The sequence below is a fragment of the Acanthopagrus latus genome, chromosome 12 (genome assembly GCF_904848185.1).
Source record: "Acanthopagrus latus isolate v.2019 chromosome 12, fAcaLat1.1, whole genome shotgun sequence".
Taxonomy (NCBI): Eukaryota; Metazoa; Chordata; class Actinopteri; order Spariformes; family Sparidae; genus Acanthopagrus; species Acanthopagrus latus.
In genome coordinates, this window is record NC_051050.1 from 19,282,105 (window position 1) to 19,299,553 (window position 17,449).

The window sequence follows — 17,449 nt, forward strand, 5'->3', positions numbered from 1 at the left end:
ATAAAAATGTGTACAGCTTTATTTCCGCCACATTTGGCAACATAATTTTCTATCTTTTCTCTAATGATTTGTCGTCTCGAATTTCAGCACTGTCTTTGCATTTCATATGATACAGTCAGCCTCAATGTGAGTAAGAGTTTTCATGTCCATGTCCAGTCTCTGTGGGGAAGAAAATGTACTGGGATGCAGGTTCTTCAGTGGCCGTGCTCTGATTTGATCAGATCCAGAATCAACTGGATGGTCCTCTCACCTACAACAGACAAAGACAAGAATCAGATATAAGAACAGAACAAAACAGAACTGTACTCGTATTTTTATCAACAGAAACATCAGCTTGAAACCAATGTGATTTTATTCAGAAACATACATATATTTCAAAACTAGCAATACAGAATGCTATTTGTAAACAAGTGACCAGTAATTTGGCTTGAAAAACTAAAAATGATTTTTATTTAATTGTCCCTTTAAATGTAGAACTATCCTATATTGATCACGCATGTAAAGATGTTTATTAAAAACCCAGGATAAAAGTAATATTATAAATTCTACATATAAAACCATTCTTTGGCCACGTCTTTACAAACTGTAGAGAGCAACAGAAATTCATTTCATTAATTATTGTCAGAAATGCACAAAAAAACACACACAATCAGTATTTTGTATGCATTTTTTGTGCCATAAGCTGTATTGAGATGCTCCAGTTTACCTTCCAGACTCATCCTTGGGTTCTCCAGCTTCTTTTCGAGCAGAGAGTCCATTAGCTTCCTGAGGTGCTTGAAGATCACACCAATCCGAACAGGCGCCTTTAAGGGCGAAAAACGTGGATTTTATCAAATAAACCTGGAAGAAGATCTAATTTGTTGGCCTCCAAATTCAAATTTGCAAGAAAAAACAGCTGCTGCTGTTACAGAAGAGAAACCCGAGGAACCCCGGTGACCTCTGACCTGGAAGTGGATCCATCCGTCCAGAGTGATGAGCCTCTCCCTGTGCTGAATATCAATCTCACCTCCGAAAAGCATCATGGGGAAGGGAGATATCAGAGTCGTGTCTCGTAGGTAGATCTTACTGTACTTCACCTGTGGATTGACTTTTATTAGCACCAAAGTGACCTAAAAAAAAGCAGGTATTAGACACGTACGCTCTTCCCGCCCTACCTTCTCCTGGTACAGCAGCCAGCCGTGTGTCTGCAGGTTGCGGTTAACAGACGAGGGGTGGACCTGAGCCTTGCCTTGGGGCGTCTCCACCGTGCAGGCCACTCGCTCCAGCACGTCCACAGAGGGGGTGCACAAGACCCGGGCCACGCTGTCGTAGAGCCCCGCGGTCAGCACCGCGTTCAGGATCGAGATCTGCTGCTTGGACAGCGTGGCCGCCTGATGCTTGGAGCGCGGCGACCAGAAACCTGCCTGCTCCATCATCCTCATCAGCTCGTGCTTCACATCCTGGGAAGAAGAGCCAAACACATGAGATCAGTCGAGAGGTGGAAGAGAGACATTCTGACTCAAACCGAGAGTCGCAGTTAGAACCGTGTTTTACCTCTATTGTCAGGAGAGCCGTGCGATTGAGGAAGTGTTGCCTACAGTAGGACATTTCTGCTCTCTGCCCCTCAGTCCGTGAGTTCTTCCACCTGACAATAACAACAGGTCAACAGAAAGTAGAGAGAAGTGTTGAGCAAGTAGTGTTAACACATTTGTGTCTGCACTCAGTCTGTCTATGTCCATACCCTATATATGCATTGTATATCGTCAGGTGATCCGAGTTGGCCAGTGCCAGGGCTGATTTGGCCAGATTGGCTTCCTCCTTCCTGTTCATCGGTGTGGAGAAGGGAGACTTCTCCGTGATGGCTGCTGCGATGGTCGCCTGAAACAAATTTCTTATCAATACTCCTTCGAAGTTAGGAAACTAATCATAATTCCAAATATATAGTGATATAATAAAGTAACAGTAGTAATAATACTTAGATAACCAGTGTTTGTTTTCTGAGTAACGAGGCGGTGGGACGTACGATGGGGTCCAGGCAGCCGAGGATAGCTCCATAGATGAGCATCTTGCCAATCTTCACATTGACGGGCAAACTGGCCAGGTGGAGTCCCAGAGGGGTGAGGAGGTGATTGTTGGGGTGACACGCACCGATCTTCCTCAGCAGGTTGACGGCGTTACTGACAGACTGGGGCTGCGGAGGATCCAGCGCCCGGCTGAGGAAGTCCTCCGGGGAGCCGTACTGGCATTTCTGCCAGAGGGGAGAGAGGAGGAGAAAACATCTTAAACAGGAGCTTCGATAATGTTTCCATATTTAGTGAAAGAACGGTTTATATACCATGATATGAAGGCAAAGCTCCTCCAGTGGGACTCGAAGTATCTCTGGAATGGAGTAATCCATGAAGGAGTCAAACCTGAGGAGGTTAAACAAGAGCGGAACGGATCAGCACAGGACCATTAACAAGAGTCTGATCTACATTATATAGTTCATTTTTTCCCTCCATGATGGACCCCCACCCTCCGTACCTGAACTTTGGGTAGAGTCTGAAGCAGAAGCCATTTCGGACACGTCCTGCTCTCCCCTGCCTCTGGAGGGCGCTGGCTTTGGAAACAAAAGTTTCCACCAGAGAACTCATCTGGCTGCTCTCATGGTACCTGAGTGACACAGCAGTCTGGAGTCAAGTCTCTACAACAGAATTCACTCACTGTGTCTCATTAATGTAATTATCAACCATGCCAGAAGCCAATAATTACATCACATTGGTCTAAAATATCTCAACATCTTTTGCCATGAAATTTGGTACAGATCTTGCTCCCAAATAACGTATGCTGCAGATGTGGTTTGGAGTGACGGACAGATTTTACATTTGTCCACTGACTCCTAGATCTTTTCCATCGTCAAATTCGAGCACTAGTAGAGCATTTTCAAGTGGTAATTTCAAGCTTTCCAGCAACTTGCAGCTTTGGTGCACGGCATATTTAGTGCTACTTTCTTTACACCTCATAGAATCAGTGTTTTGATTTGATTAGTTTTGAGTAAATCCGTGAAAAAGATCTGGCAGTTTATTTCCAGGAGAGCAGAAGAGAGCTGAGAGCAGTGATCTGTTTTAATTTCATAATTTCATGATATGTCAGATTTCTCTGGTGGTCAGTGTTCGGGTGGGCTCACTTATTTTCTTTGGTCTTTCCAGTGTCGATGACAAACACGACGTCAGGGATAGTCACACCTGTCTCAGCGATGTTAGTGGACAAGACAATCTGAAAGAGACGGAAAGACATTTTCAGAACTAGTGAATGCTATTTTTATGGAGCTGCAAAAACATGTTTTAGTTTTAAAAAGAAACAAAATAATCAGTTGTAGTGTATGATACAGCTGTATGAAAAGGACTCTGCTGAATCGCACTGAATAACATTACTCTGATTGTTTATTATTCAAGTCCTTATCACAAAAAAGTACCTTTCTAACTCCAGCAGGTGGCACTGTGAAAGCAGCACCCTGGTCCTTTGACGAAAGAGTCGAGTGCAGAGCGACAATCCTGAACCTAAAAGAGCCGGACATAAACCACAGTGAGCCAAATAAACAAATAACAAGAACAGTCTGTGTGTTTCACCTGGTGGAGGATCATTTTGCATGTACACTGGATTACAGTTCATTACATCAGTCTGTGTTTGTCACCTGTTTTTGTCTTTGAACCTCTTGTCTGAGGAGAGCAGGTCGTACAGCTGCTGGATGTGAGCCAGGCCTGGGAGGAACACGAGGATGGCTCCATCCAATTCCACGAACTGTGGGGATTTATCTGGCAGAGCATCGAAATACAAACATTTAACTGAAGACTCGGGTACTCTGTGCTGTATGACACGAGCATGATGATGTTTTGTACCTAGGTAGGCGATGAGCTCAACCAGTAAGTCCATGTTGATCTTATTAGGGTTCATGTACTGCAGCACGTGCCGAGTCCTGCTGCTGAAGTGGTCCAGATCTGGACCCAGGTCCCAGCCGGAAGAGGGGTCCCTCAATATCATCTCCTGGAAGAGGCAGGCAGGGTTACACATACATAGATCACACACCACTGCCATGCATTCTGTGTTGCTGCTGCAGAGACACTGTGTTACCTGGTGTTGCATAGTCTTGCCACCTTTTTGAGTGACAGAGATGCTCACTTCCTCTTCGTCTTCAAGAATTCGCTGGCAGTACTCCGAGTCCTTCTCCAGGACGTAGCCGATCTCTTCCACAATGTCTTCCAAGTGGGACACCTGCGAACAAAAACACAGGAGCTTCAGAATACCCCGCTTCCTCCGGAGCATCCCTGATGTCCACAAACACAAACTGAAGCTCCTCTAACCTCCACTGGGAAAGTCCTGCCAGGTATGCTGATCACAGGGCAGCGGTTGAAGTAGCTGGAGAACTTCTGACAGTCCACTGTGGCGCTCATGAGGATCAGCTGCAGGTCCGATCGCCTCATAACAACATCTTTCAGGATGGTTAACAGGAAGTCCGACTGGACGCTGCGCTCATGGACCTGAGGAGATAGAGGTGAGGATGTAGGGTATGTATGATTTCCAACTCAGTGTCTTGTTAGTATCGGTACATACTGAAAAAGACAGATATTGCTCATACCGAAATTATTATCTTGCTGGCTTTTTGCAGGAATGTAGACACCAGCTGTCATTGTAAAGTACCGTTCTGCCATCTAGTGACTGCTCTTTTTATTCCCAGTTGACAGGGTGAAATATTGTGATTACGTTTTAAAATGTTATTCAAATGTAACAATATCGCTTTGGTGTGGAAGAGTCAACAAATGTGGTGGTTCTGTGATACGTGCTATCATGAAAACCGACGACCTGTTCATCATGACACCGCCTGTACCTCGTCTACGATGATGTGCGTCAGGGAGCTGAGGTGTTTGTCGTGCTGTAGTTTCCGAAGCAGAACTCCGGTCGTACAGTAGAGCAGGCGGGTCCACTCCCCAGACTGATTCTCCATCCGGATCTGGTACCCACACAGCGACGACTGAAACGAGATTTCAAAATGAAACATGCTCATTAAGGCAGGTGACAGTGCATCCTTTAAGCCCACGAAATCAGGAAGATTCATTTAAAGGTCCATCAAGAATTGAGACGTCTTGTTAAAAATGTATTTCACCTTCGACCCCGGTCCATCCTCGCAGCCGAGCTCCTGGCTGACCCTGCAGGCCAGGCTCATGGCGGATATCCTGCGGGGCTGCGTCACCACGATGTTGCAGGGCTGAGCCTCCTTACCTCCTGTTAACAGCTCCTCCAGGAGGAACTGAGGAATCTGAGTACTCTTTCCGCTTCCCGTCTCACCGGCCACCACCACCACGCGGTGCCGCTGTAGAGCCTCCAGGACACGATGCCGGTGTTGGAACACAGGAAGCTGCTCTCGCTCTGCCTTGAAGGAAAGATAATGGTTTAATTATTTGTTATTAGTTTGTGTATCTTTAATATCAAAACATCTGAGGATATCTACCTTTAGTTTGTGGGCAATAGAGGAGTTCTTCAGCTTCTTTAAGAGCTCTCTGGATGCCTCAAGTGCTGCTGCCCCTTCCTTCCTTGGGCCTCTTTTCTCACTCTTGTCCTCCAGATTGTCTCCTCCCTCCCCAATATCAAGTCCAGCGAGGTTCTCCCAGGACTCTTCGGGCTCTTCATCCGTATCCCCGCCCCGCCCCACTTGGCCTTGAGATGTAGATTCCTGCTCATGGTTCTGGTTCTGCTGCTGTTTGAGTCTGGTCAGAAGCCGCGAGATGAACTGGTCTCGAGGTTTGTTGGCAGCAGTGCGGCTCTCCTCCTGTTTCTGCTGCTCGCTGTCTCTCCACTCCAGCCACACGTCTCTGTAGGTCGGAGGAAGGAGCTGGTGCACTGACTGAGAGGCGGTGGGAGTAAATTAATTACTAAGACGAGTGAGGATACAACAGAAAATGTGAGTCAAGCAAAAACAAAAAACAGCAAAGGTATCCTCCACGTGTATTACCTGTCCTTTAACCAGGGTGTAGAGGGCCAGCGTGGCTGCCAGATGTTGGGCCTGCATGCTGTCCTCAGTCAGGATCGTCGGACAAACTTCAAGAACGTCGTCTGGCCTCTGAACACGCACCCTGATCAATACAATCAGAAAAAGAAATATTCCCATATTTAGTTATATGCTGACTAAAAACAACTGGGTGTGTGGGCACAATAACGCAGAACTGCTAACTTACTTGCATCTCCAGTATCGACCAGCTGCGACCTTGTGAAAAGCCGGTGCTGGACTCTTGGGCAGGTTCTTCCGGACCCAGTCGATGAGGAACTGTTTGGGGGACTTTCCCGTCCAGCTGCGAGCAGTGTAGTCGAAATTGCGAATGTCCTTTGGCTCATTCTTTTTCACAACTGCGAAGGAAAATGGAAGAAAATGACAATCAAAAAAAAATGTTTTTCTCAAAGCCATGTCTATTTTTAACCCTTTGCAATCAAGTTTACAGCCAAATGGGTGAAGTGAAAACTGTTAATCCATTTTTTTTAATAAATCAGAATATTCACATATGAAGTGTTATGTTTAATGTCTTTTAAATGTTCTTTTTTTTTTTAAATGTGGACTGCAGCAAGAGTAGCTTTAGGGCACAGCTAATGGGGATCTGAGCAAGTATACCATAATAATACTTTTAATATGCAGGTGAAGTGTCAGACTCCTCGGTGTGGCTCGGGATATTAATATGGATGTGACCTACATGTATAGAGCATCTATTGCAGAATTACTTTACAGTATATTCTACATGAACTGCAGTTTTACAGTTTTAACCTGTAGTTATTCAGGCTGAATCAAAAAAAAAACCAAAACCTTTGGATGTGTTGTGCTGAAGTCACAAGATGAACTAACCTTTCTCTGCAGGCGGCTGCTTTTCTGCTTGTTCGAATAACTTGAAGCTGAATTCTTCTTTGTCGTCCTTGACAGGAAGCACTTTCTTTTCCTTTTGAGGCGTGTCGACCACTTTTAAAGCTGGGTTGAAGACCGGGTGGGACTCCATTTGCTTCATTTCTAGATAAGGGAAATGCATTTATCTATTTTTCAGATTTTATTCGACAGGGACTATACATGTCGGCACTGTTGTATCTTATTAGAATACAAGTGATGCATCATTCGCAGTCCTTCTCCCCGATTAGGATTTTGAGGAACACATGATATTAAACTCTAAAACAGACAGAAAAAAAAATCTCACAACAAAACAGACACTGACCAGCGGCCACTACATAAATTGATGGCAAACATTAAGACAACTGTTCTCTGTACACTCACCTTGCTGTATGACGCGTATCCTGTCCTGTGCCATCCTCTGGCCCGGCTTGTCTCCTTTTGTCTTGGCAGTGGCTGCCATATCTTTTGCGTCATACAGCTGAGCGGTGAGGATCAAATACCTGTCGTTCTACACAGCAAGAAACAACCCACAGTTAGTGCACCATGTCACACACATTTACTACAATGACATAACTCTCAGAGTCCATGAACAGCTCTGCAAGGCAAGAAAGGGAATAATCATACATTCGAAAAATGTTGAACAATCTCAGTTTTAAGTAGTTTTAAAGTCACTTACTGGATCAAACTTTTCATCCAGTTCAGGATTGTGTGTTTTCTTCCCTCCTTCCTCTTTCTCCTCCTCCTCATCATCATCTTCACTGCTCTGCTCTGCATACCTTAAGATCCAATCCTTCATGGTAGCAGCTTCATCCTTTTCTGTTGCCTGGCAAAACACCACATGTATACAAGTCAATTTGGTGTAACATCTGTATGGCTAACACATAGCATAAACACACAGACAAACCTTGGCGGTCTCTCTGTGGGTGTTGGCGGGCGCTTCGGGGCTTGCTGGAGCGGGTTTCTGCTGAGCAGGAGGCTGGAACCTGGGCCTGCTCCTCTGGTTTTCCTCCTGCATCTGCTGGCTAAAACCTTCTGGCAGCTCATCTGATGTAAAAACACAAAATGGAAGTCACAGATTTGACTGGTATACAGTGACGAAATCTTAATGACTGCTGACGCTGGTTTACCATCTTTAAGGTTGAGGCAGAGCCAGTCGAGAGCCGAGTGGAGATCCCCTCCATACAGCACGCTGCTCTTCATCGCATCCTCAATGTGCTCTCTCTTAAACTTAAACTTCTCCAGAGCTGTGTACAGGTCCTGGAGGCACAAACAAAACAGTGTGAACGCAACATTCAGTCATGGATACAGATCTCAGTGTCAGGGGGATGATTTTGTCTTTACCAGCAACTTCTTGGTCGTAAGTCTGCCAGATATGGGCCCTTTGTCTCCATTCTCCTCTCTGAAGTCGTTGATCAGCTTGATGATCTTCTTCTCCAGGTCAGCCTGGATGGTAACCTGTTTTAAAAGGCCAAAATCACTATCAACATTTTTAATGTTTTTAAGTGTGAAATTTACTTTATAAAATGGATGAGATTACGCCAGTATATGTAGTATATTATTGTGTTATAAGCTGCACAATAGACAAGCAGAAGGGAACCAGTGACTTACTTTAAGAATCGACTTGTCCGAGACTCCACCAGTGTCAACCTGGGCCGCGTTGGCAAGACTGTAGGTCTTCGGAGCTGGAGGGAGGAAAAAACATAAATTTCTCATATGCACTTTGTTTTAGATTTAATCAGCAACATGTCAGGCAAATGTGGCTCCTCCACCCATCAAGTCTTTTTATTCGGATAAATATGTATAAAGATGGTTACAGGATTGGCTGTGTTGTCTAAAAATTGTCTTATGTACAGCTTATTGTCACCAAAGTTTGTTCACCCATCTGACAAGCTGCATATACACAGCAGTAAGCTGTCATATCATGAGATAAAGAAAGGCCACAGAGACAATTATGTAGCTGTAACATGAGCGATTGTGTTATTCTGCTTAGGTGTTGCAGTTTAAGAACACTAATATCTTCCCACAAATATAATACAACTTACAGGGCTGAACATGACAGTACGAACACCTTTACAATAGAGAGCCATTCAACACAACACCTCAACATAACAACATCATGAAAAAATGAAACGAATCTACATCTTTTCAGACAACGTCACTGACTGGCGACTGGTAACCAGTCGTGTTTATGAACCAGCAAACAACCACCTTTTGATTTGCTCTCTTTGCCTGGTTTAGCCTGTTTGCTGCTGCCTGGTTGTTTCTTCGCCTCCTCCACCAGCACGCCGTTCCCCGCTGCAGCAGCACCAGTCCTGCCCGCTGCTGCTGCCGCTGCTCCAGCCGCCGCCGGGGCCAACGGAGCGGCCGCTTGCGCCGTCGATTTCTTCTTCTTTCCACCCATTATGTCACAAAACACCGCCTGTCTGCGCCTCCTCTATGTGGCCAGGTGATGCCAAGTCATACACAAAGTCCCGAGAGGTGGTCACTGCTAACAGAGAGCAAAAATATATCGCTAACGTGTGAGCTTCTCCACATTCACGTCAGGCAGGGTACGTTTTGGACCACACGGCTGCCGTACCCGGAAGTATTACCGGGCAAAACCTCGTGTTGAATTGTGGGAAAGGTGCCCCTAACAATCATGGCAGACGCATTTGGAGATAGTTTGTTCAGCGTGTTTGACGATGAACAACAAACTGCGACAACCAAAAAGATACCCGCGTCTTTGACACCAGATATTGGGTAGGTTATTGAGCATGTTGCGTTTAAGGATTGACGTTTTAAAAATCGGAAACGTCGATTGTCCAGGGACCCTGAACGTAGCATCATGTGTGCTCGCCATACAGTGAAGCAGCGTCAGTAACGTCAACATGCTAGTTAGCTAGCTCGGTAGTGAAACACATACTAACGTGACAGATTTTGTTCATAAACGTGACCCCGAATAGGTTTTTGGATATTTGTTGTGTGTTAGGTATATCTTTTAACTATTTTTTTTATGAGATATAACGTTAGTATCCAAATTTAAGCAGCTAACCGTTGGTGTAATGTTAACGTACCTGTGTAACGTAACAAGACTGGGTTAGCTAGCTCACCGCAGCTCTGCACTTGTTCGTTTTCCCTCTTTTCCAGGAAACCTCCAAGTAAAAATGGGACTGACAAGGATGGTGGTCCGTCTCCCCGGGCCAAGAGGGAGGCGGACAGTGACGGTGGAGAGGAGGTGGTGTTTGGGAAGAGACCGCGACATGAGGCGGTGTCTGCTAATGACCTAAAGTGAGAAGAGTTAACGTTATACCTTAACACTGTGTACCTGTACAAGGTGCAACCTATGTCTGCTAATGTACCCCAAGTGCATGAACTCAAGTAGCTACTTAGATATTACATATTACATATTATTTCCATGTTTCCATGGTATTTGTTCCAGCTATTTACTAGTAACATATTTAGTGTTTATGTAGAATATTTTAACTTAGCTCGACATACATTAGCTGCATTAAATTGTTAATCTATGTTACAGTCCAATATTAACACCAAGGGACATTCATAGTATTTTTGGTGCTTTAATATATATTTACCAGTTATAAGCTATATACTTTTTACTGAGTATGTTACATGGATATATTGCTGGTCGCTTGAAAAAGTACCTTCCTCCAGTGCTCACACTGATGTAATAATACAGCTGCTCAGCAATAAATATTAACCTCATTTTGTTAAAACTTTTTTCAGTGTTGAATCAACCTCATGTCATTTGAATAATTGAGCGCTTTCAGTTGGAGTATGTAGTAGTATTACATTATTCAGTCATCGTACATAATACAATGAATGAAGTCAGTAGAAACAAAGTCAGTAGTTGGTGTGTGTATACCAATCCTGCAGTCTTATCAATGTAAGCTACCCTCTAGAATATGAAGTAAAACAACAACATTAAAAAAGACATTCACACATACTCAACCCTTAAGAATAATATTCTTTGGTAAAACAAATGCAAATTTACACACATCAGCTTGAGAGGATTCAGAATATGTTCTAAAGTTACTCTGTATGTAACAGGTGTTTTTTTGTTTGTTTGTTTTACATCAGTCTTGCAGAATTTATGCCCCAGGTGAAGGTGGAGCAAGTCGAGACTGTGGAAGGATGCTCACATGAGGTAAAGAACGTATATAGAGCAAAGTAAAGGGTGGATGACAAATTAATGGATTAATCCGAAAGGTGTCTCTATAACATTTTGATCACCACAGAGTGCCAGAACATCTTAACATTTCTGAAATTCTACTTTCAATTTGTTGTCATTTTATATACCAACAAGATCCCAGGATTTTCTTTTCATTTGTCATCTGTCTGATTTCTCTGATATTGAATGTCCAACTTGAGTTGTTCAAAGTTCTGCCTTCTCCTAACAGGTTGCTCTGCCTGCCAGTGATGAATATAAACCACTGAAACCACGTGTGGGGAAAGCAGCAAAGGTATAATGAAAAGCACCTTTAAATTGTGCCCTCTATGTGTGGAATTATTTTTTTTTTTCATCCAGTAACACTGAAATAGATTATTAAAGCATTGTTTTATAATTTGTAACAATATCTTTTAGGTTTAGTTGGTTTACAAGAACTAACATTACTCCTATGGTTTTTGACATGTCTTGCTTGTCTTGCAGGAGTACCCTTTTGTTCTTGACCCGTTCCAGCGTGAGGCCATCTTATGTATTGACAACAATGAGTCTGTGCTTGTGTCTGCACACACCTCTGCTGGCAAGACTGTCTGTGCTGAGTGAGTGTCTTCAATTAACATGACTTCATGAAGGATTTTTTTGGTAACATTTCCAGTTAAAATATTTTTTAGACCTACTACCTACCAACTGTGGTAATGAAAGATTAGTGATCACACCTGATTTGCCCCTTGTTCTCCTCCTGTAGATATGCCATTGCACTGGCCCTCAGAGAGAAACAGAGAGTGATCTTCACCAGCCCCATCAAGGCCCTCTCCAACCAGAAGTACAGAGAGATGTACGAGGAGTTCCAGGATGTGGGACTGATGACTGGTGATGTCACCATCAACCCCACAGCCTCCTGCCTTGTCATGACAACAGAGGTAAGACAAAGTTATATCTTATAAAACATTTGCATTATTAAAAACTTTTGTCTAAAATCACTTTTAATTTAGAGGATTGTTTGGAAATTGTGGCAGAGCACTGAGAGGTTGATCTGACATGATAATCCGCTTTGCTCTTAGATCTTGAGGAGCATGCTGTACCGAGGCTCTGAGATCATGAGGGAGGTGGCGTGGGTCGTCTTTGATGAGATCCATTACATGAGAGATGCAGGTGTGTACTGTTTGTTTGTTGTATTGACTTTTTCCTCAAAGAATTTTCTTGTTTGCAGGTGTTCTAGACTTGCTATATGAATCATGTACAGATAATGTATTTTTCTCCACAGGGCAAAAAATACTTTTTTTCAGATTAGTCCATTTGTATTGTCATATTTCAGCATACCAGCTTGTTTAGCTCATGATTACAGAAGATTTTTCACTTCTTGGCAGCTGGCCCAGCGTTCTGGATAAGAATACAAACATTTCTTAGAGAGGCTTGTTGTATATAACAAATCTCTCTCTCTTGTCTCTCTGTGTATTTCAGAGCGTGGTGTTGTGTGGGAGGAAACCATCATTCTTCTTCCCGACAATGTGCATTACGTCTTCCTGTCAGCCACCATCCCCAATGCCAGGCAGTTTGCTGAGTGGATTTGTCATCTACACAAGCAGGTTAAATGTTATACTGGCTCTTATTATATTTATGAGGGTGAAGTTTTTCTGTCCCTCCTATTGCATGTAATACAAGGAGAGGACAATGTCTGTCTACATTAAAGAGTGCCCTTTTTTGTTACATAATTAACAAGATGTTTCTGTCTCCTGTAGCCATGCCATGTGGTCTACACAGACTACCGTCCCACTCCACTGCAACACTACATCTTCCCAGCAGGGGGCGATGGACTCCACCTTGTTGTTGATGAGAACGTAAGCTCAAACACAAACTGCCCTTTTTGAGGGCCATCAGAGCTATGAAACACAAGTGGCTAATTAATTCAGTTGAAGCCTAGATTTACCTGGATGCATTGATTAGAACCATACTTCAAAATGAGACATACAATATTTGTGTGTGTTACTTTTCTCCAGGGAGACTTCAGAGAGGACAACTTCAACACAGCCATGCAGGTGCTGAGAGACGCAGGGGATTCTGGGGGAAGCGGAGGAGGCAAATGGGACCCGAGAGGACGGAAAGGAGGCACCAGAGGTGTGTATGTGTCAGTTCCCAGCGTTAAATATCAGTCATTTCCATCATAATTCATGTTACTCACATACATGATATCCGTAGGTCCTTCCAGTGTGTTCAAGATAGTGAAGATGATCATGGAGAGGAACTTCCAGCCTGTCATCATCTTCAGTTTCAGTAAGAAGGAGTGTGAAGCCTATGCTCTGCAGGTGGCCAAACTGGATTTTAACCGAGGTATGTGTATTTGTTATTCTAACTTTTTTTTATCAGACATATTCTTAGTTATAAGTGGCTATATTAGAGTGACAAATACAGACTACTGCCACCTGGTGGTAGGGAGAGTGATCACCTCTCACAGGCTCATCCCTGGCACAGAATGTATAAACTAGTTGGCAGTCAGCTGTCGCCTTTGCGGTGTGTTATGGCGCAGCTTTTTGGCTGAGCCACATGAGGCGATACAACAGCAGGCCTTCATCTTTGATGTCGGTTTTGTGTATCTGTTTCCTTATGCAAGCAATTAACAATCTTTCTATTTCTCTAGTAGAAAGTGATCGAATATCAGTTGGATATAATTTTCCTCTCAGCTAAATTTATGTTGTGGGTTGCTCGCTGCGTTACTCTCTGATCTTTTATAAATTCAGAATGTCAGCACAGCGATCAATGAGGACGTTCATGGTGAGTTCCAGAGTTGGTGAGCAGTTTGTGTTTGAACACTGGAACGCCAAAATAAATACATTTTTGTGTCAAATTGCTATGCAAGTCAGGGAGGGAGTTGAAATTAGGCAAGCGAAACCTCGCACCAAAATGCTAAATTGTTGGCAAACCGAGCTGAATGAATCCTCCCCGCTGAGCGAATGCCATGAATATGGCTTATTGTGCCTGCACAGCTGGTCTTGCTGTTGGGGCCAGAGGATAAGTGATGTTGGTTCATGAGGACAAATCTCTGCTGGATGGGAGATAATCCAACCGTAGATTGAGTTTGGCTCACATCCACCTGCCTCAGGCGCTGTCAGTGAAATAAAACATGATGCGTATGAAGTCTTACTTGGGAAACATTTTCTTCCCCAATCTTTGGTTTGTTTTCCCTCCATTGTGACATTTTTATAAATGAGGAGGTTTGTTTTAAGGCTGAGCTCTCCCAACACAGCACTGCCAATTTTTTCGTCAATATTACAAAAAAATGGAAAAACTCTGCCAACCATAATTCCTCATTTCCAAACGCGTCATGGGTTGTGAGAAATTTCTTTTAAAGATTTTCTTAGAAAATGAGGCTGATGGGATCCAGGAGAAGAAGTCAGATTGAAATTATTATTTAATTAAAAATACTAGGAGGAGTTGTTAACTGCTTATAAAAGTTTAATACAGTTGCCTCTGGATAATCTACATGAAAAATTTAGACCATCAGCGAGAAGCTTGGTCACTTCTGTATAGTTGTTATTGCTATGAAAGTTCTGCTTAAAAAGAAATCCATGTTGTGCATCTCAATTAAAATTTAAATTGTTGACTTCCTTTCAGTGGTTCCCAAAAACAAATGCATGTGCTAGCCAGATTGAGCTCTTAAGGGCTGTTGTACCCTTATTGCTTTTGTCTGCAGGGGCCGTCAGGATCGATTAAAAAACGAAAGCTGCTTCAAATCTTTTTTTAATAAGAAACGTTCATGACAAAATGTGAGCCATGTTTTTCATCACTGCAGAAAAATTGTATTACAAATGCTCCTGCCGTCTTTACTTGGAGTGAGCCTTGGTATAAACCTAACTATTTACAGTTCGAGTTTCAATCCTGGAGTTGTTTTCTTTCTTTGTCTGTCATTTGGAAACTCATAGGGACCAATTCTCTCAAGCAAACAGGGGAGTAGCCAGATAGTTTAACCAGCGTGTATGTAGGCAGGTTGTTGGTGTTATGGAGCTCCTCTGTTTGTGTGTGTAGGTGGGTTATAATGAGTAGAGGGAGCCACGTTGCTCTCCTGGTTTCCCTCCAGCCACCATTCTCTCTCTTCTACCTTTTCTGCTTTCTCTCTTCCGTCCATCAGTATCTTTTGCTCACTCTGTTTTTGTGAACACTGAAGACAGAGTCCCCCCTCCTCTCCCTTCCTGTGACACATAGTTTCTGGGCAGTGTTTTGTGGAATGGCAGAGCCGTGTTGGAGTCAGGGGACCGGCTGGTGCCGAAACACAAACCAGCTGACCGAGTCCAGAACTGCAGCATTAAACAGACAAATTATACATGTTTGGTTGGTTCATGCAGAGACATGACAGGTGGACATTAAACCAGATTGTGTTGTTATGATGCTGATGTGCAGCAGTAGTACTTTTCTGGTTGTACAGCAGCATAACAACTATGTTTGTCCATCCAGCAGTTTGGTCCTGAGCCATAATTTTAGCAATTACGGGTCACATAGCTGTGAATCAGTTTTGGATATTCATGGGACCACAGAGGATAATTCCTGATGATGTGATCTTTTGTCCAACGATAGGCCAACAGTTAGGTCAAGGTGGAGAAGTTTTTTGGGAAAACTGATGCTGCAGACGCTGAGCTATTCTGACTTTTGGCCCAGAGTGAACTTGATACGGTTTGAAATGAAGGTCTCTGCCAAAGCTAAGATTACGAATGTGTCACTTGAGTCATTGTCTCAGACTTGACAGGAGTTGCTCCTAAATCCCCTGACAAGTTTCATTTTCCAGAATGCCTTGAAGTTTTCCGTGATATTCACAGTCCCTTAGAGGAATCATCTTTATCTTTTGCTGCCCTTCCTGTAACACCAACATCAGACAGTTTTTCCACTTGCATGTTATTAAGTTCAAAGATCTGATTATCGTGGAACGATCATGCTTCTCAGAGGTGGAACAGTTTCCTTTTCAGATACACTCTTAAGCCTTCCTCTGGAAAAAAAAAACACAAGACTTCTTACTTATTGAATGGCTTTCAGTGTAATGAACTTGTGCTAGGTCTAGGGGCCCTGAGTGGAGGTGTTTTTAGATTTGTGACTCTGTGTGTTTTATAAAGAGGATGTACTGGCTGTTTTACTGGAGCCGTGGCCTTGGATAACCACTCTTTTTACTTTGGACTCTGAGTGTGTTTGTCCGTGGTAATGCTTTGTTATTAAACTATTAAAATTATTCTCATTGACACTGAAGTCATATGACATTAAAAATAAACATTTTGGATTTTGTGGAAGTCCAAGTTTATGACTAACACTGGCACCCAAAATAGTTTCATGGATAAAGAAAGACTTGTGACTCAGTTTCCACATGGACAAGGATGGACATGTATAGCTAACCAGCCACAGCAAATGGTTGGTAAAAAGAATAAAACACTGGTTGTTGAGGGACACTCAGTGCATTCACATATAATCCATTACAAGAAAAGCTTCAGTTAAAAATGTGGTAGCAGTCAAGCGCTTGTTTGTTTTTTGTAGTAAGACCGCAGCTTCAGTCAGTGGCTTTAAAACAACAGTTGAACATTGTGGATATTTTTTTAAGAACTGAAAGTAAATTCTGCCAAATAACACGAATTAGACAAACAGTTTCGTTCATCAGATAGAATCTATAGTTAACACAGACCTGAAGCAAATGCCGAATCATCATATTCTTGATCTCAACCTTGGTGGTTAAACTTTTCCTGCAAGCAGTTCCTTAAATTACTCTCTGCGTTGTCCCACATTGACCACACGTGCCAGAAGAAATTATATTTGAAGCAACATTTTTAAATTACCCCAAATTGTCTGTGTGGATGAGAAGCTGAGACGCACAGTTTCGGGATGTAAAAAAAAAATGGCTTAAAGCTAATATTTAGAGCATTTTCTGAACAGCTATGAGAAGACGTTGTTAGCAAATGCACGGTTTCTGTGTTCCAGATGATGAGAAACATCTGGTGGAGGAAGTGTTCAACAACGCTGTGGACTGTCTCTCGGACGAAGACAAGAAACTCCCTCAGGTGAGCAGAAGGATGACTGATCTTGCTCTCTCTGTTTCCTCCCATTACGTGTGATGTTTTTAAGATCATCACATTACTCTCCTGCTGGTTTTTGAAGCCACTGCTTGCCACCCTGTAAAAGCTCTGGGGAAAAAATGCCCTCAGCATTTTTCATTCATTTTCTGCTGTGAGAAGACAGTTAAACTGCCTTTACTGTAAATAGCTGCACACATAATGTCAACATGGGCTCAAACACTGTGCTGCTGTTATTCTACCCCGCTGTGCTGAGTCACTTTATGAAAACCAGCAGTGTTGAGGTAACGGTTGTCAGTGGGTAAACCACTACGGCACGAGCATCAGCAAAGCCAACATCACTCATTTCCACTACGAGGGTTAGGCGCTTTT

The 17,449-nt window shown here is 43.2% G+C and overlaps 2 protein-coding genes across 4 annotated transcripts in view; one reads left to right on the plus strand and one right to left on the minus strand.

The window, feature by feature from the left end:
* Positions 1–3: 3 nt before the first annotated feature.
* dhx29 (DEAH (Asp-Glu-Ala-His) box polypeptide 29) lies at positions 4–10,072 on the minus strand. Of its 2 annotated transcripts, none has more exons than XM_037117153.1 (29): positions 9,934–10,072; positions 9,089–9,368; positions 8,489–8,562; positions 8,222–8,335; positions 8,008–8,137; positions 7,785–7,924; positions 7,557–7,703; positions 7,262–7,388; positions 6,845–7,003; positions 6,189–6,357; positions 5,966–6,086; positions 5,465–5,857; positions 5,120–5,386; positions 4,844–4,987; positions 4,320–4,496; positions 4,090–4,230; positions 3,858–4,002; positions 3,653–3,773; positions 3,434–3,518; positions 3,146–3,234; positions 2,503–2,631; positions 2,315–2,390; positions 2,003–2,227; positions 1,721–1,857; positions 1,534–1,624; positions 1,155–1,439; positions 945–1,076; positions 707–803; positions 4–250 (listed from the first exon to the last, which is right to left on the minus strand). In XM_037117153.1, exons 2-29 carry the CDS (start codon positions 9,279–9,281, stop codon positions 195–197), a joined length of 4,164 nt encoding a protein of 1,387 aa, XP_036973048.1. In that variant the 5' UTR covers positions 9,282–9,368; positions 9,934–10,072; the 3' UTR covers positions 4–194. The 2 variants fall into 2 exon arrangements, with proteins under 2 accessions (XP_036973048.1, XP_036973049.1); XM_037117154.1 differs by having other exon boundaries at positions 9,970–9,988.
* Positions 9,458–17,449, plus strand: part of mtrex (Mtr4 exosome RNA helicase) — a 20,101-nt gene continuing 12,109 nt past the window's right edge. The window contains exons 1-12 of one of the 2 annotated variants that reach the window (XM_037117155.1): positions 9,458–9,619; positions 10,007–10,147; positions 10,955–11,021; positions 11,275–11,337; positions 11,526–11,638; positions 11,785–11,959; positions 12,101–12,191; positions 12,501–12,625; positions 12,779–12,877; positions 13,037–13,154; positions 13,236–13,367; positions 16,986–17,065. In XM_037117155.1, coding sequence (XP_036973050.1) covers positions 9,519–9,619; positions 10,007–10,147; positions 10,955–11,021; positions 11,275–11,337; positions 11,526–11,638; positions 11,785–11,959; positions 12,101–12,191; positions 12,501–12,625; positions 12,779–12,877; positions 13,037–13,154; positions 13,236–13,367; positions 16,986–17,065 — 1,305 coding nt within the window. In that variant the 5' untranslated portion in view covers positions 9,458–9,518. Of the gene's footprint in view, positions 9,620–9,739; positions 9,849–10,006; positions 10,148–10,954; positions 11,022–11,274; positions 11,338–11,525; positions 11,639–11,784; positions 11,960–12,100; positions 12,192–12,500; positions 12,626–12,778; positions 12,878–13,036; positions 13,155–13,235; positions 13,368–16,985; positions 17,066–17,449 lie in introns of those variants that run through there. The other variant, XM_037117156.1, reaches the window with a different exon arrangement.

Excerpts from the sequence above, each read along its gene's own strand:
- dhx29 (XM_037117153.1), bottom strand. The coding sequence starts at position 9,281 with ATGGGTGGAAAGAAGAAGAAATCGACGGCGCAAGCGGCCGCTCCGTTG. Across the intron at positions 4,231-4,319 it reads GCAGGACTTTCCCAGTGGAG|GTGTCCCACTTGGAAGACAT; the intron begins GTTAGAGGAGCT and ends TTTTGTTCGCAG. Across the intron at positions 3,774-3,857 it reads TGAGCTCATCGCCTACCTAG|ATAAATCCCCACAGTTCGTG; the intron begins GTACAAAACATC and ends ATGCTCTGCCAG.